The sequence below is a fragment of the Aethalodelphis obliquidens genome, unplaced genomic scaffold (genome assembly GCF_003676395.1).
Source record: "Aethalodelphis obliquidens isolate GAN/ISIS:26980383/991018 unplaced genomic scaffold, ASM367639v1 scaffold28, whole genome shotgun sequence".
Lineage (NCBI taxonomy): Eukaryota > Metazoa > Chordata > Mammalia > Artiodactyla > Delphinidae > Aethalodelphis > Aethalodelphis obliquidens.
This window is the reverse complement of record NW_020837972.1, coordinates 17056309-17081100: the sequence shown is the minus strand read 5'-3', so window position 1 is coordinate 17081100 and position 24792 is coordinate 17056309. Positions and strand designations below refer to the sequence as shown.

Genomic DNA, 24792 nt, shown 5'->3' with positions numbered 1-24792 from the left:
TAAGATGCCTAAATTTTCTTTCTTCTACATGCTGTCCATCAAAGCTTTCTCTTTTCCCTGTGATGTGTCTCCAGGTTTATGAACCATTTAACAACTGGATATAATTTCCAGAGTTTTTGTCTTTGTGGTTCCCTTTATCTGGACAGACTCTAGTTTTTTAGTGTTTCCCTTAAAATGTTGCAGCCTGACCAAACCACAGCATTCTAGTGGTTTGTGTAAAGGCTCATTAATTTTGTTTGTTGTTGTTTTTATAAGGATCATTTGGTTAAAATGCCGGGATCGTTCCCCCTCCAAAGTTGTCTGGATATCCGATTTCTGTGAATCTCAATGTTGTCAACAGCAGGGGCTCAACAGACTCTTTTGAGAATCTGATGAAACCTTAAGATATTTTCCCCAGGAAAGCTGATATATACACTCAACAAGTTTTAGATGAAATCTCAGGAGATTCATGGATCCCACAATGCTCCCATGTTCCCTAGTTTAAGAGCCAATGAACTATAGCTGTGCCGTCCAGTACAGTAGCCACTAGCTACATGTGGCCATTTAAATCTAAATTAGTTCAAGTTATAAATTCATCCTCTCAGTTGCAAGCACCGCACATGTGGTTAGTGGCTACCACAATGGACAGCGCAGATGAAGTCCATTTGTATCTTGCAGAAAGTTCTGGACAGCACTGGTAGAGACATTGTGGTCAATTTACTTTATAAACCAATACACTTTTTTTTTTTTTTTCTACGCGGGCCTCTCACTGTTGTGGCCTCGGAGCACAGGCTCCGGACGCGCAGGCTCAGCGGCCATGGCTCACGGGCCCAGCCGCTCCACGGCATGTGGGATCTTCCTGGACCGGGGCACGAACCCGTGTCCCCTGCATCGGCAGGCGGACTCTCAACCACTGCATCACCAGGGAAGCCCCCAATACACTTTTTTAAAGCCCATTTATTTGGTCACCAAAGACTAGCAAATTAGTCTGTATTTTTACTAAGTTATATGTAATATTGAAGCTAAATCAGTCTCAGGCCAGGTCCTTTAGTAAGTAAGGTTCTGCATTTAGTTTGAAAAGCAACAGTTTATAATACCTTGCCCTTCCTCCTCTTTTTTGGTTAAAGTATACTCACTTTTTGTAGTTCTTTGGATTGTGTTTTAAAAAATTCTATGAATCCCTTCTACAATAGAAACAACTGGATAATTGGAATGGCAGGAAAGAATTTCATGCCCTGACGTCAAAGTCAAACTACTGTTTGTATCTTCTAGGTGTCTATCAGGAATACTTCAGAAGTTTTTTCAAAGAGAAACCAGTAGATACATCAGCACTTTGCGAAGCTAAACTTGCTTTGCATTATCCTTTATGGGCTCTGTTCATCGAGTTTCTTCCCCCTGTTATCCAGATAGTTTCTATGACAGTTATTGTAAAATTTTTTAACCTTTATGGTTTAGGTTACATTAAGTGATTCGGGCTTGCATTTGTCTGCTTGATTTCATTTTGTTTCCATTCTTTCCGTCTTCTGTTTCTGTAGTCGCTAACTTACTTATTAACATCAGCCAAAAAAGAAATTGAACTAATGTCAGAAGAGCTGAGGGGTCTGAAATCAGAGAAGCAGCTTCTTGCACAGGAGGGAAATGCCTTAAAGTTAGAAAAAGGTTCACTTTTGTCAGAGCTTGTAGAGGTGGAGGCCAAAATAACTTTACTTCAGGAAGACCAACAGAAGCTATGGTCAGTAAACGAAACTCTTAATTTAGCAAAGGAGAAAGTCTTAGAGGAAAAGCAAGATGCTGAAAAGCTTTATCAGCAGGAACAGCTCAATAAAGCAGCTTTGGCTGTTGAGAGAGAGAAATTACTTAAAGAAATCAATAACGCACAGGAAGAAGTCTTGAAGATGAATGTGGAAAATGAGTCTTTGCAGGCTTCCAAAGCAAGCTTGCAGGCACTCACAGAGGAACTCCAGTTCAGCCAAGATATTCTGATGGCTGAGTCTAAGAAGAATCTGGAAGAAAAAGGTCACCTGGAGGATCATATCAAGAAGCTCGTAACTGAAAACCTTGCGTTGGCTGAAGATAAAGATGAAATTATTCAGAAGCTTCAGAACGCCTATGAGGAGCTAGTGAAAGATCAGAAAAGCTTGGTGCAGGAGATGGAAAATCTCACAACTGAGAAAAAGTCAGCTTTGGAGAAACAGTCAGGTCTTGATAACATGTGCATAGCCTTAAAGGTCGAAAGAGACCGTCTCCTCCAAAACAGCAAAGATCTGCAGTTTGAGAAGGACATGCTGCTTCAAGATCAGGAAAAGCTGAATGCCAGCCTGGAGGCTGCCCTCCAGGTCAAACATGTGCTCAGCACGGAAGCCAGTGGGCTCCGCGCGCAGCTGCAGGAGGCCAGCAAAGCTCTGAGGGAGGCCGAGCTGGAGACTCTGCAACTTCAGGCCACAAACACAAGCCTTACCAAGCTGCTGGAAGAAATTAAGACCAGTCGGGAGATCACAGACTCCGAGTGCATCCAGCTTCTGCATGGAAAAGAAACCTTGGCCTCGTCTGAGAGAAGGCTCTTGGCCAAAAAAGAAGAACCTGTAAATGAAAATAGGCTCATCACTGAAAAACTCAACAAATGCTCAGAAGAGGCTGCCCACATCGAGATGAACCTGAACGAGAAGATCACTTACCTAACTTCTGAGAAGGAGATGGTTTGTCAGAAAATCACTAAGCTCAAAAAGCAGCAGGATCGTCTCTTGAAAGAAAAATCTGTACTGGAAACGCAAAATACAGATTTACTTGCAGAAAGAGAGAATTCCATCAAAGCCATAGAAGACCTTAAAAAGAAATACAATCAAGAGTCTGCAAACAGAAGAATCATTGTGCACGAGAAGATGAAACTGCTCCGTAATCTTGATGCTCTGAAGAAAGAGCTTCAAGAGAGAAAAAAGGAAAACCAAGAACTCGCAGCCACCAAGTGTGATCTCGCTTTGATGCTGAAAGAGGCTCAAAATGCCAAAAAGACTCTAGAAAAAGAACACGCTAGCATACTGCAAGCAAAGGAGAGTCTGAACGCTGAACTCAAGGCTTGCTGTTCCGAAAAGAACATCTTGCTGAAGGATGGGTTGAACCTGCAAGAAGAGTGTCAGAAGTTAAATGAGAAGATCCACATGATGCAGCAGTCCCTAATCCTGGAGAAAGAAGCCAGGACCCAGGACAAAGAGTCATCCTTGTATGAAAACAACAGACTCCACGGGAGAGTGGCGCTCCTGGAGCAGGAGGTGGAGGCTCTGAGAGTGCGCACCAAGGAGCTCCAGTCCGAGAACTCTGTGCTAATCCAAGACAAGACCAACTCAGAGCAGAAAGTGGCGGAGATCGTTAAGGAGAAGGAACTCTTGAGTGCAGAGACGGCTCAACTGGCCACCAACATAGAGACTCTGAAGAGCGATTTTGCTGCCTTATCCAAATCCAAGCTGGAACTGCAGGAGCTGCACAGCTACCTCACCAAGATGCTGGATGACCTGCGGCTGAACCACGAGGTGACCCTGGCCGAGCGGGCCAGGGTGATGCAGGACAACAAGAACCTCCTGGCTAAGAAAAGAGAGATGATGCTGAAAAAGGACGAGCTCCTGAAGGAGAAGGAGAAGCTGGCCGGAAGCTACTTCATCCTTCAGAAAGAGATCAGCCAGTTGGCCAAAACCAACAGCCATATCTCAGTCAACCTCCTAGAATCTCAAAATGAAAACCATATTTTGAGGAAAGACAAGAGCAAGCTCACTCTTAAAATTAGAGAGCTCGAGACTCTGCAGTCCTTTACGGTAAACTGGGAGGTTCAAGTGTTGAGCACCTGGCCTAACCCTGTGCACTAACCCTGCAGTGACTGAGGGATTTGTCTTCATTTCTGCAGAAGGAAACCCACTCCATTTAATCACTGGCTTAGATATCTCAAGCTCTTTGTCACCACCTGAAAGGGCAACTCTTTACTAAATGTCTAATTGCAGTTGTCCCTCTCCATTAGAAAAAATTCCAAACTGTGAATAAAAAGGATAGATTTTTTTTAATGTAGGGAGAACTTTTTGTGAAAAAGGCAACCGTGGTTCTTAAAGGCTTAAGAACAATAGTAAAATGGGCACATGTTAAAACAAAGTATCTTCTATGTGACTTTTAATTGTTTCATTGTGTCTATTCCTTCCGAACTGGAAGATTCCAGGGAAACCTCCACAGTTGGTAACAGGGAAGGTATAAAGGCAGAATTCCCATAAACTTATTAGACCACATGAAATTGTAAGCAAGTGCCTAAAAAGATTTTAATTCACTTAGGTGATTTTCTTCAGTATCTTATCAGCTAAGGCTTTGTTTCCATATGCATGTTATCTTTTTTATTCACAGCCATGCTTATGTTCATTACCTACAGCTTCTCATCGACTTTGTCATTCAGTGCTTCTCATTAAACACTTGAGCCTTACACTGTAATTGCCCAAATGATTTTTATTTTTGAGAAGTTCCCAACCTAAATTCCAAGTGATCTCAAAAGCCCCAAATTTGAGATAGCAAGAATAGTATTTTAAATTTTTAACAATAAATATGATGAAGAGAAAAATTGGGCCACATAAGGATGTTACTCTTTATTATTGCTAAGCATTTCTCTCCAACATGAGTCAGAATAGTGAGCACTGTTGTTAGTGGAACTTGGAACTTAGAAAATGTAGGTTTAGAGGGGTCTGAAAATACACAAATTGCATATTACAGTTGGCCTGTTGAAAACATGGCACAAAAAGGGTCTATAACTTTGTTCTGCTTCAGAGTAAAGACCTTTGATGTCTTGGTCTGTCTGCTTCGGCATGGGATCAGTGACTGGCTCACCGTCTCTGTGTGATTCCCTTCACCACACAGACCCTGAGCCCTATGGCCTGAGTGTTAGTCACCTCCCCAGGTTGGTGAGGGGTGCCCTCATTTCTCACAGTGCTTTCTCGTATTTAGGCTGCTCAAACAGCAGAAGATGCCATGCAGATAATGGAACAGATGACCAAAGAGAAGACGGAAACTCTGGCCTCCTTGGAGGATTCCAAGCAAACGAATGAAAAACTGCAGAACGAAGTAATCAGATTTAAATGGCTTTTTGTACAAAGGACAGCTTATCGACTTCATGGAGTGTTTGATCACTAACTCAGGATTGTTTATTTTTTGAAGTGTGGCCTTACACAGATTTGATCTATGTTAGTGGAGTCGAACGTACACCCGGATGATAATATTAAATACAGTGTATTACTTCATTACTTATTTAGTAGGATCAACCTTTAAAAAAGGAGGGGAAAACCCTAACAGCGTGGCTTTCTGTGATAACTGTTCAGTGATAGAACTAATGAGAGGAGGTACCGATAACATTCTCTAGCTTTTGTATTTTTTATCTTAAATCACATACGCTTTTTTCCTCAACTGTCTCCCAACTTTGAGCCACTGAATTCCATCCCGCAGCCCTGAGTTTGACATAGGCCTTTTTCTTGGCCTAATTCAGTACTGGTTCCCTTTTGTCTCATTTTGAATCAGTCACTTCTGGGTCTTGGATAGATTTGCGGCCTCAAGATAATTTTGATTCTGTCCAGAAGTAGCACTTCTTATTCTTGCACCTTCCTTTGATTCCCAGTCCCCCCACCCCCAGCTCATACCAACCCTTTCTTTCTTTGGAAAGCTGTTACATAAATCTCAAGCAGATTGCTTCGCCGAAATAGTTATGTGAAGTTCTGTAGAACTTGAAATGCTTTTTAAAGCGAGAGTCAGGTAAGAGGTTAAGAAATTAAAGCCAGGGAAAATCCGGATAGCCGCATTGAATAGCTACTGTAAAGATCAGGCCTTCTCACGATGGAAGGTCAATGATTGAAATCCATAAAGACATGAACATTTTGAGATAATTATAGGGTAAATAAGACTTGACATAGAAAAGGGTATGTTTATAAACTTGATGACTAATAAGAACCTGCTATATAAAAAAATAAATCTAAAAAAATTTTAAAAAAGAGTACGTTTAGGAATTGACAGTCCTAACAGAAGAGGACTTAAGCTGAAAATATAAAAGCATCAAAAATAATAGATGATAACCAAAATTAGAAGCTAAAATAAATGAGAAGATTTTAGGGCATGTCTCTAACCTTTGAAGATAGATTCAGGGAGAATTGTGTGCTTCTAAACCATACCCCTTGTTACAGCCAGAATACAGACTGGAGGAATCAGTTTTTGGACCCACTGAACATTCCATGAATCTGGAATGTTAGGGAGCATTAAAAGGGAGATGGTGGTGTTAAAACTAGCAAGACACTTGCTAGGGCTCCTGACTGGTAGCAGGTGACAGGACAGAAGTACCTTTGGCTGTAGGAGATAACTATACAAGTCCTAGAAAGCCAGCGCGGTGCCAGAAGCACACCCTGTGTAATGGATTGCCTGTGACGAGCTCCCCATCCTTGGGGGATGCACACCTCGAACTCCAGCCACCTGCCAGAGCCTGTGGTTGGACATCCCCGCTCATTCTAGTAATGTGTCTGGCTTTCCCACCAGGGCCCAGGACCTAGGCTGGCTGTGTCCCCCACGGGCAGGTGATAGGGCTGAATGTGAGTGAGTGCTTTTCAGTCTCACTACATGGCCTTTTCCACTACATGGCCTTTTCCTTAGATTGAAGTTGAGATGAATAACTAAATCTTTTCCCATCTAAAAATATCCCAATAATTTTTATAATGAGGACCATAAAAGTTTGGTACTGACATTGAAAAATATCGTATCCTAAATGACTAGTCTTTGGGGAAGAAAGGGGTTTATTTTCATTACAGAGAATTAATCCTTGCTGATGGCATGCCTTTGCAATTTCCTTTTGTTTTTTTTTAAGATGGATTATACATGAATAGCAAGTTCAGTGATAAATTTTGAGAATTGTATACAAGGTGAAAGAAAACTTTTGCTTTAATTTATGTAGCAATTTAGTTTGACATTTTGGCCAGGTGTACAGGACATGTCTGACTAACGTAAGGGGGAGGTTGCAGTTTATAATAGACTTGATGATTTATAATCTCTTCACCCAGGTGATCTTTTTGTTTGTTTGTTTGTTTTGCAAATGACTAATTTCACCTTTCTAATGCACCTTTTCATGAATGATTTGTCTGTCCAGTCATGTGATTGGAAAATGAAATAATTTCATCAAGTTTTTTTCTCTTGGTGTTTAAGTTGGATACACTTAAAGAAAACAACTTGAAAAATATGGAGGAGCTGAACAAATCAAAAGAACTTCTGACTGTAGAGAACCAAAAAATGGAAGAATTCAAGAAAGAAATGTAAGTTCACCTCCTCTGAGGGAAATTACGGCACTTACTTAAAATTGCAAAAGGGAAAACAATGCTAATTATTTTTAGAATACTTGACAAGTACGTAGTCAAAAGCAATAGTCTCCCTCCTGCCCCCCAAACGCTGTTGCAAACCCTAGAAGTCACCCCTGTAACGTTACACTGTGAAGTCAGAACTATAGCTAAGTTACAGGATCAAAATGAAATGTGTGCTGGCTGATGAGTTAGGGCAGCTGGAATTCAAATGTGACTTGGTAAAGCCTTATGAAAATCCAAGGGGAATCAGAGCTTTTTAAAGTAGTATGCGTACATGGTAGCTAATCTCAACATTAGGAAACATCAGACCCTTTATTAATCAATCCCTCAAAACTCTTTCTATAGGAAAAAAAAAAAAAGCATGCACTTTTGAGATGATCAGTAGTCTTGATTTTAAGAGTAATCTAATCTTCTGGCGTGGAAATTAAAAGAGCAGAATTTTGGGAGACTCTTTCCAATCAAGGTTTACCCATCAGTCTGCTGCCTAGATTTCAGGCAGACAGGCTGCCCATGTTTCCTTTGTCAATACCACCTTTTGAGTTTGGTTCTTATAATCATTGCAGGTGGTTATTTATCTGGCATTGTAAGTGACAGTTACAGAGTAGATTTCATTTTGCTTATCTGTTCTGAGAACTACACTGTATCAGCCATGTGAACCTAAAATTTAAAGCCAACAATCTGGTGAACATTTGAGTATGTCCTTTGTTCTAGGTACAGTTAAGCTAGGAAGGATACAAAGGTGAATTGTTTGTGGACCCTGCCCTCCGAGGGTTTGTATTATTTATTTCCAGTTTTGATCAAACGAATAGATGAGATTCAAACACAAACAAAAGCACCAGTTCCAAACTGCTGTTCCCAAGTCACCATCCTCAGTACTATGTGATGATCAAGCTCGGATTAAATCAGTATACTATGTCTAGTTCTTCTGAGAGTTCTTAAAATCCTCCTAGAAATGATCTCATCTGAGCTGCTCATCTGAGGGGATGGACCGCTCATGACGCTGGTGATGGATCCTTTTGTCAGTCTTAGTGATGTTTCTCTAGGTGGTGTTTAAACAGCTCCCAACAGTTCCTTTTGCACCGATGTGTACATGCACAGTTGTGGTGATTGGCCACCAGGAGAGGCTTGAATCTCCTGGTCTGCCAAAGGCAAAGAGCACAAATAGAAACGGTCAGTGTGATAGGAAAAACGAATTCAAATCAGTTCAGAGAGGGTGGGTTCAGCTACAGTTCAGGGTCACCCCCCCCTACCGTGACAAAGTAGCTCTGCTCACCTGAGTGTCTGGAGCCCATCATCTGCATCACAAAGGCAGCTGTTGAGGGAGGATCTGAGCATAGGGAGAAGATACCCTCACCACGCCCCGTCTGCCATCACCCGCCTCTGAACTCTCTGGGCCGTGCTGGGTAGTGGAGGGGCGGGGCCAGAGGGGACCCAGCCGAGAGTGGAATTCCTGTTTCCTGCAGAGCTATCTGGGAGTCTCCCGTAAGGGTCGTCGCACTGGTCTAGCGTTAAGTGTCACCCTCCTCAGTCTCTCTGTCATGTCCCCCATCCCCTCTCAGTGTACGGTGGTCTCACCTCTGCCAAGAGGGAAACTCTTTCTGCGTGCCCTTTGAACGACCCCATTGAATAAGGAAAGCTCAGCCTTGTGCCTGTGGCCGCAAGGGAGCTGGAGCAAAATCCTGTGGGCTGGCGCTGCCGTCCACGTCGCCTGCACCTTCCTCCCCGGGCCCAGTTCCCGGGTCTCTGATCCCTGAGGGAGGAGTTCGGGCCAGGGGGAGCCAGACCACAGGGCAGACAGTGCCTGTGCTGGTTCTGATTGTCCTGGCCCAGCAGGGCTGCGAGAATTGTGCCTTGTGCCAGTAACTTGGCCGGTCAAGGCCGGGACTCTTAGCAGGACGGAGGGGCAGTGGGAGACACAGCAGTGACATACGTGGGAGGCTGCTGGAGGGAGGTGTGAGGAGTGGGTTGAAAGCGCCCCTCACCCCCAGTGACTCATTGTTCCCTGCCTGAGACTTGGCCGCATTTCAAGGACCAGCTGATATAAATGTACTGTGTCATGAGAACAGTGCTTCTTAAAAAGAAAAAAGCAGTCATTTTACTGTTCCTTAGTCTGTTCCCCAGTGCTCCGAGCTAGGGAAGGAGCAGCTGTTTGTTTTTCGAGGTTTAGCACATACTTGGGGTCTTCATGGCCTCTAGAGCTTTTCAGGTGTTTCTCTTCACCTGCCAGGACACCGATGCAGACCCAGGAGTTCTAACGAGAACCACTTCCTCCAGAAACTTGCCCTCGGCCCTGGAATCCCGGCATTTGCAGCTAAATGTTCCTTTTCCTCTATGTCACTTACTCAGCTGGTTTTAGGAAAACTTGATTTTGGTGAGCCAGCTCCTATTTTTAGTTGGAGAGAGAGAATAAAATGGTTTCTCTCTGGTGTGTAATTTTTGACTCTCAGGAAAAACGATATAAGCCATCTAATTTTTGCCTTTAATTACTCACCGGGCACAGTAATAAATCTAGAATATATTTAGCATGGTAATTAATAGGTTTATGATAGATTCCTAAGTAGAATGTCTGCAAGTCAATATTAGCAATGTTTGCCTCTCAGTTTTAAAACTGTGACAGTCTCCTTTTCTGTTGCAAGATATCTATCTTATAATGTAGAAAGAAAAGCATCTTTAAAAATTGGGAGAATTATATTTGTAGGTATTTTTAGAATTATTCCTTAGAGTATGTCCAGAAGCTAGGCTGTTAGAGCCTCCTTCTTCTATGAAATGTACATATCCCCTCTGGTCTGAAGAAAACTTGAAAGAGGTGTTTCTATATTCAAATCACAACTGAGGTCTGTCTGCCAGTTGTTTTTTTTTTTTGCGGTACGTGGGCCTCTCACCACCGTGGCCTCTCCCGTTGTGGAGCACAGGCTCCAGACGCGCAGGCTCAGCGGCCATGGCTCACGGGCCCAGCCACTCCACGGCATGTGGGATCTTCCCGGACCTGGGCACGAACCCGTGTCCCCTGCATCGGCAGGCGGACTCTCAACCACTGCACCACCAGGGAAGCCCTGTCTGCCAGTTTTAACTCCAGTTCTCTTGGTTCTACAGCTTACTTGATTTGGGGCAAATCTTTTCACTTACCTGAGCTTCAATTTTGTCATCTTTAAAATATAAATAATAACATTCACTTCCTTGGGCTTTGAGGATTAAATGTACATGAAATCGTTTTGCAGGTTTTAAAACATTGAACAAATATCATTTTTATAAATCTTAGGGCATCTTGATATTTCTTTGACTCCTTGTTTTAATTTTCTTTACTGTGGGCTCTTAACAGAAACCAAGGATTTAAAAAATTTTAAAGCATGAAAATCTTTAAAAGAGAACAGGACCTTGAACTTATCACTGACAGGCCACACAAATGCTGAAACCAAATAGCCCCTAATGAAGGTGGTGACCACTTGGGAATAAAAGGTTTGGCTTATGATGATTTCATCATAAGTAAAATCTTCTGATTTGTCAAGAGCTGATGGATTTTGGCCAGAAGATGAACTTTAGCTGCAGTGCGCGTGTGTTTTGATCCATAATTAAAATCAGGCCTCCCAGCTTTTGAATGACTAATTACCTGAGGCTAAAATTCCTTCTCAGTTTTTCTTCACTTGCTAAATAAACATCTCTGTAAAATGCCAAATTTAATGTGCTAAGAGGATTTTTGTGTAGACATCTTCCCCTGTATCTTCATGAGGTCAGCCCCATAGGTATGTTATAGGTACATGGAGAATTAAAAATCAAGAAAACTGAAGATGCCAAGCACTGCCACCCATTAGACAACTGAAGTTAAAAATAGATGTGTTCATGCATCAGCAGATGGATTCATACCCAGATGACTTGATTCAGAATTCAGCCACGTATGATAGCTCCCTAAATGGAATGTAGCCAGCACAGACTTAAAATTCATAATTGCATCAGAACCTTCTATGGTATAAAACTAAAATCCAACAATCAAATAAACTATTTTCAATGTCCACGTATAAAGGATAATTTGGGATGTATATTTGCAATTAAACTTAATAATGGGAAGATGTTTAATAAATACATTTACCCTGTTCACATTTTATATGCTGATATTCATGGTATAATATGGTTAGCAAGCTGTATTTTTATTTGCTTCTTTTAATTTCAAGTTAGCAGTATGGAAAGAATACAATCAAAATAAAACACTTGTTATGTAATTAGAAAACTGCATTTCCTTTGGGCATTTCACCTCTAATTGTCCTGAAAATATACCCAGATTCCCGCCAGCACTTGATTCTGACAGATACTGGCAAATGGAACCATCAGATGTGCCTTTCTGCCAGAAAAAAAAAACAAAAACAGATTACAGATTTGTACAGTTAGAACAGTGCCGTGGCAGCAAAGTAAATCACTTTATCAACATGATAGGTTTAAGTATAATTTTCTAATGGAAGTAAGGGGAATAATGACCATTTCATCTGTCATTTATTTTAGAGTGACCCTGCTTTTTTGTATGGGGAGTATTTAGAAGTGGGGTAAGTGTGGGTGATGAGAGAGTGGATGTAGTGTTTATCAGGTTTGAAAAAAAATGGAATACATGCGAGCAGCAGTCCTCCTCCTGAGAGGTTAAAGCCACTTGGCCCCTCCTGCACGTAGAGAATGCTGCCTTCTGTTGTTATAGAGCCTATCAGGCACGTGACCCAGATATATTTTCCTTGGTGCTGTGAAGCTGGTCGTCTCCCACAGTTTCCTTGCCTGTCTTGTTTCTATGGTAACCCTGCACTCACTGTCCTTGCAGAGAAACCCTAAAGCAGGCAGCAGCTCAGAAGTCCCAGCAGCTTTCAGCCCTGCAAGAAGAGAACGTGAAACTTGCCGAGGAGCTGGGGAGAAGCAGGGACGAAGTCACAAGTCATCAAAAGGTCAGTGGGCGTTGGGTGGGCATTCCCAGCCCGGCCACGCTGGTGTCTGCTGCTGTGGGCAGGGCGCTCGGAGGCTCCTCAGAGAACGTGCTCCATGTGGTGGGGTGGTGCAAATGGGATTTCAAGTCACCTGTGTTCTATGTCTCCTGGTTTTCAAGCGTGCTGCTGTAGGACTTGGGTAGGAGTGAGTTGACAGGTCCTTTAAAAACAAAACCAAAAAAAGCGCTGGGAACTTGCAGGCAAGTAGAAAATAAGATCTTTATCAGATGATCTTATGGCAAAAATGTATTTAATGGATAGGGACAGTATCTCTTCCCTACTGCTTGGGTTTCAAAATTTTTTTTTCTCGAAGGTTTTTTTTTTCTTTCATCAAAATTGATTTTAAGAAAAAGGTTCCAAGAAGACAGATTTGGTGTGAGGGTTGGCAGCTGTTTTTAAATAGGACTCTGCTTTTCTTTAAATTAAAAAAAATGTTTAAGCATCTCCTAATGGAACTGTGTCTACATGTGCACTTGTGTGCATTGGTGTACGGGACGTGTGTTACACCTGGAATGAACGATAAGCTAACCACAACCCACTTGTTTCCGTATTTAAATTACAAAGGCTTCTGACAAGTTTATTAAACAGTGAAGCAAAACTGATTTTAAAGAATGCTGTATTCTGCTTTTTATTCTTGAATCAAAACGCTAGACTGTTAGTCACGTCTGACCTCAGAGCAGAAGTTCCAAAAAATGACATTTTTAAGAGAATTCTACTGTGTGGTCATTATTTCTTGCTTTGCGCGTCAAGGGGACAAGAATTTTTTCTTCCCAAGCATACTTTGCAAATACTAATTCTCATTTGGATGGAGTAGGTTGAGTGTCCATTGACGTGGTGCCATTTGTAGTGAAAGCGCTCTTCAGAGAGTTGATTTCATACTTGAAAGTCTTCGTTAGAGCTTTCCACAGCTGCCTCACTTCACTGGAGAAATGGCCCGTGTCTCCAGACTCCAGGCCAACAACGATGCTCCTGGTGATGGCAGCTCACATTCAGTGGCTCTTATTTTACTGTGTGACAGGCACGAATACACGATAGCTGTCCTCTCAGTCTTCACAGTAGTTCCATGAGATGGAACTCTGTCCTTACCCCCACATGTAAAAGAGGAAACGGAAGCCCAAAGAAGGCAGTAATGTGCTCAACCTCGTTCAGCCAATAGCATCGGGAGACGTGTGTCATTTTCTGATTTGGGTCAGGAAAAGGATCAAAGGGGGTTGACGTAAATAGGGTTGCTGCACTCTGCTTTGGTCACTGTGTGAGAAAGCGGTGTTCATGGAAAACAGAAGCCCTTTGACCAGATGAGGTTCTTTTTTTCCTGGCACAAACCAGAGCGTCTGAAACCCTGTGGGTGCCTCTGACATCAGGGTGTCTGTAAGGACTTGCAAGGGAAGGATCTCGGCCAAGTGCTGAGTCTGTTCGTCTCCTTTTATCTCATCTCACTGAACGTCTTTGACGGAGAGCGTGGAATCCACCAATGGGAAGAACACACAGAGGTCAGCCTCCTGTCTCACGTTTTGACCTTAACCAGACTGTTGATTACATTTCTTGTTTCTGTCACTCAGAACCGGAAAGACTAAGCGGGAAGCATCACGATTCCTTGGGCAGAGGTTTTCAGGGTTCCTCTCCATCCTCCAGCCCTTTCTCTTTTGCCTTGGTATTTGAATTACCTTCTTTTTGAAAAGGTCTTAGGACTAAACATTTGAAGCTCAGTGACTTTGAAGAATGTTAGAAAACAGCACCTGCAAGAAACAACCAGGGCAGTGACTTCCCTTAAAAGCAGGGGTTGTTTGGCCCTTTGTAGGGCCCTGTGTTTACTCTGGAGAGAGAAGCAAGCGGCTATGAACTAAACCATGATAGGCTGCGACACTAGAGATTGTGAACAGTGACGGTGGACACCAAGGAAGACTGCAGATACTGCTTCCCTTGACGTGTACACGTTTCAAAAGAGTGGAGAGAATCCCCCCACTTAAAATAACTTAGAAGCAGCCTTAGGCTAAAGAAGACTGATTAATTCATCGGCTTTTATTACTCTTCCTACATAATCTCCAAGAGTCTAGGGTGCTGCTTACTTATGTAGAATCACGAATTTCCACTTTGTTACTTGCTGCAGTTGAGCCGAACTATTGATCAACTTTGTTCAGAAATATACTACAGAGTTTGGCAGAAACCCTATTTAAAAAAAAAAAAAAAAGAATTTTAATTGTAGTACTATAGACATAGTGTTTCATTTCTAAAGTGAAGACAGTGGAGGACTGTGGTCCAGTGGGTGAGACTCCGCGCTCCCAACGCAGGGGGCCTCGGTTTGATCCCTGGTTGGAGAACTAGATCCCGCGTGCCGCAGCTGAGACTTGGCGCAGCCAAAATAAGTAAGTAAGTAAATAAATATTTTAAAAAATAATAAAGTGAAGACAGTAGAGACTAGATTGACGTGGGACAGACCCGGGACCCGAGTTCCATCCCGGCCCCTTTGCTCAGCAGCACATTCGCTGACCGTGTACTGAGCGGATTGCTCTGCCGCTGTTTCACAGAATCGTCACCACATACCTGAGACAGTAAGGTTATCTTGTAGGACAAAAGGAAGCTGAGGCTGAAAACTGAAGCAGTTCACCAAGGACACAGAGCTAGGCAGGGGAGGAGCTGAGATCAGAACTCGTGTCTGACTAACTCGTAAGCCTGTTTGCCTGCTCCTGTCCCTTACTGAGAATAAAACTTATTTCTATGTACTTCGTAATTATTGTTAAAATTAAAAGAAAAAAACCTTCTGAGCTAGGCGTGGGGTAGGTGGGGTCAAACAGTACTATAAAAATATACTTTCAGTTCTACTGTTACTTTTTTTCTGCCTCAAATATTTATTTTGCTTAGAAAACCCACGAGATTCCAGAATCTGTTCTGCATCTTTTTTTTTTTTTTTTTTTTTGGCCTCGCCGCGTGGCATGTGGGATCCTAGTTCCCCGACCAGGGATCGAACCCACGCCCCCTGCAGTGGAAGCACAGAGTCTTAACCACTAGAGTGCAAGGGACATCCTATCCTTCATCTTAAGACTCTCACTGGGAATATGGGCTAAGGATTTTGATTTCCTTGAGAAGCCATCTTCATGAAGAAGGCTATTTCATTTCCTGTTTGTCATTTGGAAGTCAGATTATTTGTTGAAATAAAAGAATCCCTGCTCCCCTGTGACAGTGGTTTTGTAGAGCATTCTCTCTATCACCTTAAAAGGTGATGAAGGAGTCCCGAAATTAAGAGGGCTAACAGTGAGCAGGACAGGTTGGTCAAAGGCATGGAGAGTGATGATAGCTTCTGTGCTTTCTTAGAAACCCTCGTCTGCCTTGATTGGCAAGCGGGTGCCATGTCCCCCGGGAGGAAGTGTTTGAACAGTTGTGGGGCTTACCTGCTCGCTGACAGCCCTCCAGGGTGGAGCTGGCTAAGCCAGAAGCAGAGCCCCGTGTGCACACTCCTTGTTGCCTGCCCCATCAGACCCTCTCCTTTCCTCTCTAAGTCCCCTTTACCCAGTAGGGTTTTTCATTTTAAGAGGGGAGGGGAGTGACAACCAGGGTCAGTTAGGGTTGTGAGAAGCAGAAGTGTTGGAGTTAATCTGGCATCGCCTGTGACAGAAATCTTCATAAAATGTCGCGTAGGGTGCCTTGTCTTTTGAAAGAGTCTGTATGAGATTGAACATATGAAGTAGCTGTTGTTCTGCAGTTTCATATGGTTCAACCTAATAGCTCACGTAATTTAGCCTTTCTTATGACTGATGGTTTTGAAGATTGTCATTATAATTGCTGTTGACGGTTTGCTCTCACACTGTTTCCTTCCTGATGTCCTGACTGGTTTCATGCTGCTTTGGGTTGGTTTTGGGGACGTGTGTGTGTGTGTGCGCGCGCGGTGTGTGTGTGTGTTCAGATACACGTAACATAAAATGTACTGTCTTACCCATTTTACAGTGTACAATTCAGTGGCACTTAGTCCATTCACAGTGTTGTGCGACCATCACCTCTGTCTAGTTGTGGAACATCTTCATCACCCTGAAAGGAAACTCCACTTAAGCAGCCACTCCCCATCCCTCCCTCCTCCCAGCCCTTGGCAACACTAATCTGTTTTTTTTTGCCCCTGTGGATTTGCTCATTCTGGGTATTTCACGTAAATGACATCGTACAGCACGTGTCCATCTGCATCTGGCTTCTTTCACTGAGGATAATGTTTTCGAGGCTCCTCCACGTTGCAGCCTGTGTCAGAACTTCATCTTTTCGTGGCCGAGTCGCATTTTATTGAAGGGATCGACCACGTTTCATGTACCCGTTTGCTTCAGGTGTCTCAGTCTCTTTCTCCACTCAGACTGCCCCCCGTCCCTCCTGAAGCCTCCACCCCTGCCTGGAGCCGCTGCGTCTCATCGCACCTTCGGGTCTTCCGCTGGGTTGGGAGATCCTCCTCATTTCTGCATCTCGCCACACCCTTCACGCTTGCAGCCCTATCTTCTCAGCTTATCTTTACTTCCAAACTTTTTAAGTTTGTTTTCTGCCTTATTTCTCACTCCCCTTTCCTTCCCCGTCCCTTGCAGTCGGCTTCCTGCCTCCCCAGTGCACGCCGGCAAGGACTCTGGCTTGAGCGGTCGCTTCCCTGCGGCTGCGCACGCGTGGCTCCTTGCACGCTCTGTAGACGGCGCGCACCACCATCCACGTTCCGACGCTCCTCCCCTGGCTTCCTCCACACCTCCCGTGTCTCCTGCATCTCCCACCGCACCCCGTCCCTGGCCGTTTGCATGTCTGCTTGTCCGTCTCTCCCCCTCCCCCCGACTCGTGCCCTGTCCCTCACCGCTGGAGGCCCGTGCCGCGTCGTCACCTCTCGTCTGCAGGTGGCTGCTTCCTTCCCCGGTCCGGGTCGCAGTCTCCTCGGCTCTCTGCGCGTGACCCTCGGAGCCGGGTGTGTGGTCCACTCAGGCTCTCTCCCCGCACAGCTCGGAGACAGTGGGCCTCCTAGAGCAGGACATGCAGGTTTAACGAGTGAATGAGTGATGAAATGACTATCTCATCTTTAGCCAGGCCCTCAGGTCCCGTTTTACAGCGTAAGATATGGAGACTGTGTGACTGCTCTTTCTGCTTTCTTCCAGTCCACTTACTTCCAGTTTCATGGCTCCATTGCAGAGCTGTGGTTGCCAAAAGCCAGTCACCACATGAGCAGGACATTTGCTCTATGTGTGGATGGTGGACTGTACAGTGAATTCGGGCAAGGTCACGTGGTGTCAAGATTAATGGAAACCGTGCAGAGCATTATTTTTTCTCATAGAGAATACTAAAAATAATCAGAATGATGTGAGTTCTTCTACAGAAACAGTCACCTTGGGGAGTCAGTTTTGAAATGTCTGATGTATCACTTCCAAACCTTACATGTATTCTCCTCTGTGAGGTTGCAGATACACTGAACTATCACTATGGGAATAGTGCTGGTTTTTCCCCTGGTTATTTGCAAAATGAGGTCATAGTTGGCTTATGGAAACTGGACAGATATGAGATGACTCAGTAACTGTATTTCATCAACACCTCTTCCTAACAGAGGTTATAACAGATACAGTATACAAAAAACTGGGGTTATCATCTAAATTGATCCATGAAACACTGCCTGCCTTTTAAATAAACCTGCATTCCCAGACCTGAATGTTTAGAAAGGAAACGCTGTTTTTAGCTTGTCATGTTTTGTTTTGGAAAAGTAGTGTCGTGGGCCATCAAATTTTAATCTGGTGTTGAGGTGGGGTGGCCTCCGGGCGAGTAGGGCCGAGTGAAGCTGGGTCACAGAATCTCTCTTCCGCTGCCACACCTCGTGAAATGAACACACTTCTTCACCTGTTAAAAACACCTTCAGGAAAATCCAGCAAAGCCAATCAGGTTCACGCTGTAAACGTGGAAACTGACAACCAAGAAAAGAAACAAAATTGTCCTGTGACTCTGTTTGAAACTGTTCACAGTGGTAAGGGAAAGGAAAACAAATAGCAGAATCCCCAGAAATTTCCCTCTGATTCTCCCCATCCCCTTGCCCAACCCAGTTTGGAGGAAATTAGGCTGAAGAAGTGAGTAGGCAGTCAGGGAAAAATCTTTGAGGCCAGCGCTGCTTCTGCCACCCAGCCCTCTACCAGAGCAGGACAAACGGCTAGTTGTCGTTTTCCATAGCCCGTCTAGCCGACAGGGTGGCTTAAGTAAACAGGGGTGGGTGGGAATGGGTGGGTTTTTACTCAAATGATGAGAAGTTCACAGGTAGGTAGTCCCCGTGGGTCCAGCCACTCAAGAATGTCCTCAGGGAACCCTGCCCCCGCTCTCTGCTCTGCTGCTCTCCTCAGCAGATAGTTTTCATCCTCTCGGTCTCAGTGGCTCTTACACCCCCAGGCACTGCAAAACTTTCCGGGAGGAAGCAGGCGGAAGGACAAGTGGGGAAAGGCAGAGGGCTCCTCTTCACCTGGTTTATCTTTTCACTTGGAGAGGACAATCCAGATCTCTGTAATAGTGTCACCTCCAACCACGAGTGAGGCTGGATTCCTCCAGGAAGGGAAGGAAACAGAGGAGGTGAGAGTAGACGTTGAAAGAGCCAACTTGTAATATCTGCCTGGAGCTGAAGCTGAGCACACACTCCTTCAGGCATAGAGTTGCCTCTTTTCTGATGCAGTAACTGAGATGCAGGACACTAAAGGGAAAAGCTCAGAGAGACACCTCCAGCAGATCATATAGTCACCCAGACAGCACTCTCCCCACCCTTGCCCCAGGGCCCTCTGGCTACAGAAATATATAGACTGCAATGCCCGATTTTTCAGTTGTAGCTTGGAGGTCTCAGATAAAGTAGGAGGGGCATAAAGGAAAATTCATTTACATTACATGTGAGCAAATAGAAGGTCTAGGTAGAGCAGCCCAGGGTAAGATGAACAAGTGACTCCATACTGTACCAAAAGAGGAAAGAAGAAAAGAAAAGAACCTAGGAATCCAAAGAGAGATGAGGGATTCAGGTCATGAGAAAACATTACCCAGAGTAAAATATTGCTTTGTGTTATATAAAAGCTTAAGTGATGTAAATAAAACAACTGTTCAGAGAGAAGATGGTAAAATGACACAAGCTGAACAGAGAGAGGAAAGAGTTAAGGAAACAAATTGAAGACCCAAACCACACCATATCAGAACTGGTAAATACATCAGAAACAGGGACCTAATGAACGTATCTGAAAATATACAGAGAATTCTTCAGGTCCCCAGGCAGAAAAAGCAGATTCCTTATAAAAAGGAGAAAAAATAGCCCACTGCAGCCGCATTCAAGGCCAGAAAACAAAAAACAAAAAAACCCATAGTGCACTGTTTCCAGAGTCCTAAGGGACAGAAAATATGATCAGGAACATCATATCCAAGCGATTATTATTCAGGTAAGAAGACAGGTGCTTCCAAACTTGAAAGAACTTAGAAGCTATAGCATCTATGAGTCCTTCTGGAAAGTAGCTGCTACTTGCTGGTCAAATTTGGCCAAGCAGGACATGACTCAATATACAGGACTTACTAGCTCAGGAGAAGCCTGGCAAAGGGACTGGAGGTGAGCGCTAAATCCAGGTTAATAGACAGCTAAGCTAGCAGTTTAGGGAATCACAGATGAGGAACAGAGTTGTGATTTTAACTTTTTGTTTGGAAATCATTTCAAGCTTTGCAAAAAGTTGTAAAAATAAAACACAGAATGCTCATGTAGGCTAAGGATTTGTTTTTACCTAACCACAGTGCAGCTGTCAAATTCAGGAAGTTGAACACTATTATCTAATGTATGGGTCCTATTCCTGTGTAGGCAGTTGTCGGTGATATCCTTTGTATCGATAGTTTTTGTGGGGGTTTTTTTCCCCCCAATTCAGGATCTAGTCCAGGATCATGCGTTCCATTCATTGACTCGGGTCTCTTTAGTTGTCTTTATCTGGAATGGTTCTTCTGCCTTTGTCTTTTATGACTGGACTTTTTTGAAAACAGGCCAGTTATGTTGCATAAAATCCTTCATTTTGGGTTTGTCAGGTGTTTCCTCATGATGGTATTTAGGTTATCCATCTTTAGCAGGAAGACTATATAAGTGATTACCATTTCCTGGCCAGAGGCAGGTGATGTTGCTTTATCCTATTATTGGTGATGTCAATTTTGATCATTTAGTGAAGGTAAGCTTAAAGCATTTGCAAGACAAAAAGAAAACAAATCAAAGACAAAGGAGAAAAAAGAAAAATATACAGAGAGAATATAACTAACAAGATTTGAGGTGACAGAGTTAAAAGAACGTGGAAGTATGCAAGCCTTCTCATTTTTATATCAGGGTGATGTTTGATATTATTTAAAATTAACTTATATCTAAGAAAATGATACTAACATCTATGTTTTTTAAAAAATATATTCTACTTAAAAATTTTACAAAATAAATGTATAAGCCTAGTGGGAGTTCTTAGAAAGGAATATATCTCGTGGTAAAGAACACTTTTCTGCCCTCAGCCATTTTCTTTTATTTACTTTGATTTTTCTTTCTCCTGTTAAATTCAAGTCAAATTAAATTTGCTTCTTTCTCCCCTCTCTGTCCTTCTTGCTCTGCGTACACGGAGAAGTGTGTCTGGGTGTGCAAGGCAAGACAGCTAATGTTCATTGTTTCTTCTCTGAAAGGGCTTGTCCACAGAATTGACCAAATCCTCCTCTCCTCTCTCCCCGTTACCTTCGCCACTTCCAAGAGCAGGAGTCTGTGTGGGAGGCGAGACTAGAAATCCGCAGACACGGGATGGGGATGTGTCTTGTGCTGTCAAGGTAGCGCCGCTATTTTGGACCTCAGAACACTTGCTCAGAGAAGAGGCTGAAGTCGCCCACACATGAACCACTTCCCTGGGGAAGTCGGCGAGAAAAGCAGCAGCTGAGTGCCAGCTCGCTCAAACTGGCTGAGCAGAGAGTTCCTCCTGTGAGAACCCTGGTTCCTCAGTGTCACTGCCAACCCACACCCGAGGAGAGCACCAGCTTACCGGCTCTCTGACCCAGTCGTTTACGCGACACGTAGTTACTGAGTGCCTACTGTGTGCCTGCCCGTGCTCCAGAAATGGAGGAGACAGTGGTGAACAAAACAGAAAACTGCCCGTCCTCCCTCCGTCGAGTGGTCTGACTGTGTAATGGTTCCGAACTTCAGCACATCCTTCACTTCACACAAGCTAGTATTTTTCTTAAGTGATAGATTGAAAACAAATTACCCACCATGTTTATTGTATTATAAAACAGTTTTGTGGCTAGATCAGCTGTTTGAGATTTTCTGGTCCAGTGTTCCCCAAATCACGGTCACTTGTATACTGTCTTCACCGTAATGTTATCTTCTTAATATTTTTCTGTAAAATAACCCTCGCTTTTCTTCAGCCTTTTATTACAGAAAGTTTCAAACACGCACAGAAGCAGAGTGAGCAGAACAGTGAATCCCCATGTACCCCACTCCAAAGGCAGTCGACTCTTGGTCACTCTTGTTTCTTTCTGTTTTTTTTTTTTGTTTTCTTGGCCGTGCAGCCTGTGGGATCTTAGTTCCCAGACCAGGGATTGAACCCGCACCCCCTGCTGTGGAAGCGAGGAGTCTTAACCACTGGGGCGCCAGGGAAGTCCCAGTCACTCTTGCTTCAATTCTACTCTCACTCACCCTCCACCCCATCATAGATTAATTTGAAGCAAATCCTAGAATACTGTCATTTTATCTGTAAATATCTTTGTACCTCTAAAAAATAAAATTTGCCCCCCCCATTTTTTTTTTTTTGGCCATGCTGCGTGGTTTGCGGGATCTTTGTTCCCAACAAGGGATTGAACCCGGGGCCCACGGCAGTGAAAGCGCCGAGTCCTAACCACTGGACCGCCAGGGAATTCCCTATTCCTTTTAAATTGTAATGTTATTTTATAGTGTTTATTTATTTTTACTTGTTGACAGTTTGCTTTATTTATTTACTTATGGCTGAGTTGGGTCTTTGTTTCTGTGTGAGGGCTTTCTCTAGTTGTGGCAAGCGGGGGCCACCCTTCATCGCGGTGCGCGGGCCTCTCACCATCACGGCCTCTCTTGTTGCGGAGCACGGGCTCCAGACGCGCAGGCTCAGTAATTGTGGCTCACGGGCCCAGTTGCTCCGCGGCACGTGGGATCCTCCCAGACCAGGGCTCGAACCCGTGTCCCCTGCATTGGCAGGCAGATTCTCAACCACTGCGCCACCAGGGAAGCCCTGTAATGTTATTTTAAAATTAAAAATAATCGTACGTGTTTGTAACATGAAACAATACAAATCATACCATTTCAAAGTTATTACTCCTCCCATTGTTGTTTCATGGAGGCAACATTATAAATGGTTGGGTGTACCTTTCCATACTTCTCTTAATGTGTGTAACAGCATATACATATAGTTTGTGTTTTACAAAAGCAATATTGTATACACTACTCAAACTCGCCTTTTCCCCTGAAGTTATATTTATTAAGGTATAATTTATGGGCCTCCCTGGTGGTGCAGTGGTTAAGAATCCGCCAGCCAATGCAGGGGACATGGGTTCGAGTCCTGGTCCGGGAAGATCCCACATGCCGTGGAGCAACTAAGCCTGTGCGCCACAACTACTGAGCCTGCACTCTAGAGCCCAGGAGCCACAACTACTGAAGCCCGCGTGCCACAACTACTGAAGCCCGCGTGCCTAGAGCCTGTGCTCTGCAACAAGAGAAGCCACCGCAATGAGAAGCCCGCACACTGCAGCAAAGAGTAGCCCCCACTCGCTGCAAGTAGAGAAAGCCTGCGCACAGCAACAAAGACCCAACGCTGCCAAAGCATAAATAATAAATTTATAAAAAAGAAAAAGGTATTAAAAAAAGGTATAGTTTACATAAAATTCACCCTTCATAGGTATATGGTGTGATGAGTTTTGACATATATGTATATAGTCATATAATTTACCCCAAAATCAAGATTTCCTTCACCCGCAGAATTTCTCTCATGCTCCTTTTATAGTCAATCACTTCCCAATCCCTGAAAACCATTTCTCTCTTTTATGGTGCTATAGTTTTGCCTTTTCTAGTAGGTAACGTAAGTGGAATCAAAATAGTATGTAACAACAAAATATTAGCAAATTAAACCCAACAATGTTTAAAAGGAGGAATGATAGATTTAAAACAAATTGCTAGCTTGTGTGAAGAAAAATACTAGCTTGTGTGAAGTGAAGGATGTGCTGACGTTTGGAACCGTTACACATACTCCTGCTTTTGTAGGCTCAGTCAGACCACTTGACTGAGGGAGGAGCAGCAGTTTTCTGTTTTGTTCACCGCTGTCTCCTCCATTTCTGGAGCACAGTATACAATTCCACGACCAAGTAGGATTTATCCCAGAGATGCAAGGCTGGGTTCAGCACTTGAAAATCAAATAATGTAATCTATCACATCAACAGACTAAGGAAGAGAAGCCACAAGATCATATCAGTAGATACAGAAGAAGCATTTGAAAAAGCTAACACCCATTGTGATAAAATCTGTCGGCCAACTAGGAATAGAGGGGAACTTCATCAACCTCATAAATAATACCTACAAAAACTACTGCTGACATCGTACTTAATGGTGAGAAGCTCAAAGCTTTCTTTCTAAGATAAGAAACAAAGCAAGGATGTCCTCTCTCACCACTGCTTTTCAACATTGTACTCCTAGTCCTTGCCAATGCAGTAAGAAAAGGAAATAAAAGGTATACATATTGGGGAGGAAAAAGTAAAACTCTTTGTTTACAGATCACGTGACATAGAAAATCCAAAAGAATGACAGACTCCTGGAACTAGTAAGTGATTATAGCAAGGCTGCAGGATACAAGGTTCAGTGTACAAGAGTCAGTCACTTTCTTATGTCAAAGCAATGAACAAGTGAAATTTGAAATTGAAAACATAATACCATTTACGTAAGCAGCCCCCAAAATGAAATACGTAGGTAAAAATCTCACAAAGTATGTACCAGGTCCATCTGAGGAAAACTACAAAACTTTAATGAACAAAAGCAAAGACCTAAATAAATGGAGAGATATTCCATGTTCACAGATAGACTCAATATTGTCAAGATGTTTGTTCTTACCAACACGATCTATAGATTTAACACAATCCCAATCAAAATCCCAGCAAGTTATTTTATGGATATCGACAAACTGATTCTAAAGTTTGTATGGAGAGGCAAAAAGACCCCAAATAACTCAGTATTAAAGAAGAGCGAAGTTGAAGGATTGACACTACCCAACCTCCAGACGTAGTATAAAGCTGCGATAATCAAGTATAGCAAAAGGGTAGACAAGTTGATCAGTGGAACAGAATCAAGCGCTCAGAACTAGACCCACATAAATATAGACAGTTGATCTTTGACAAAGGAGGAAGGGCAATACAATGGAGCAAAGATCACCTTTTCAGCAAATGGTGCTGGAGCAAGTGGATACCCACATCCCAAAAGTGAATCTAGACACAGGTGTTATGCCCTTTATAAAAATTAAGTCAAGATGGATCATAGACCTAAATGTTTAGTGAAT

General features: G+C 43.4%; 1 protein-coding gene across 8 annotated transcripts in view; it reads left to right on the top strand.

The window, feature by feature from the left end:
- Positions 1-24792, top strand: part of CLIP1 (CAP-Gly domain containing linker protein 1) — a 123745-nt gene that overhangs the window by 82046 nt on the left and 16907 nt on the right. For 7 of the 8 annotated variants that reach the window (XR_003436754.1, XR_003436755.1, XM_027124900.1 and 4 more), the window contains 3 exons: positions 4945-5061; positions 7174-7280; positions 12121-12241. Coding sequence is in view for 6 of the 8 variants with exons in the window: in XM_027124900.1 (XP_026980701.1) it covers positions 4945-5061; positions 7174-7280; positions 12121-12241 (345 nt within the window). In the remaining 2 variants the exon portion in view is untranslated. The remainder of the gene's footprint in view (positions 1-4944; positions 5062-7173; positions 7281-12120; positions 12242-24792) is intronic. The other variant, XM_027124898.1, reaches the window with a different exon arrangement.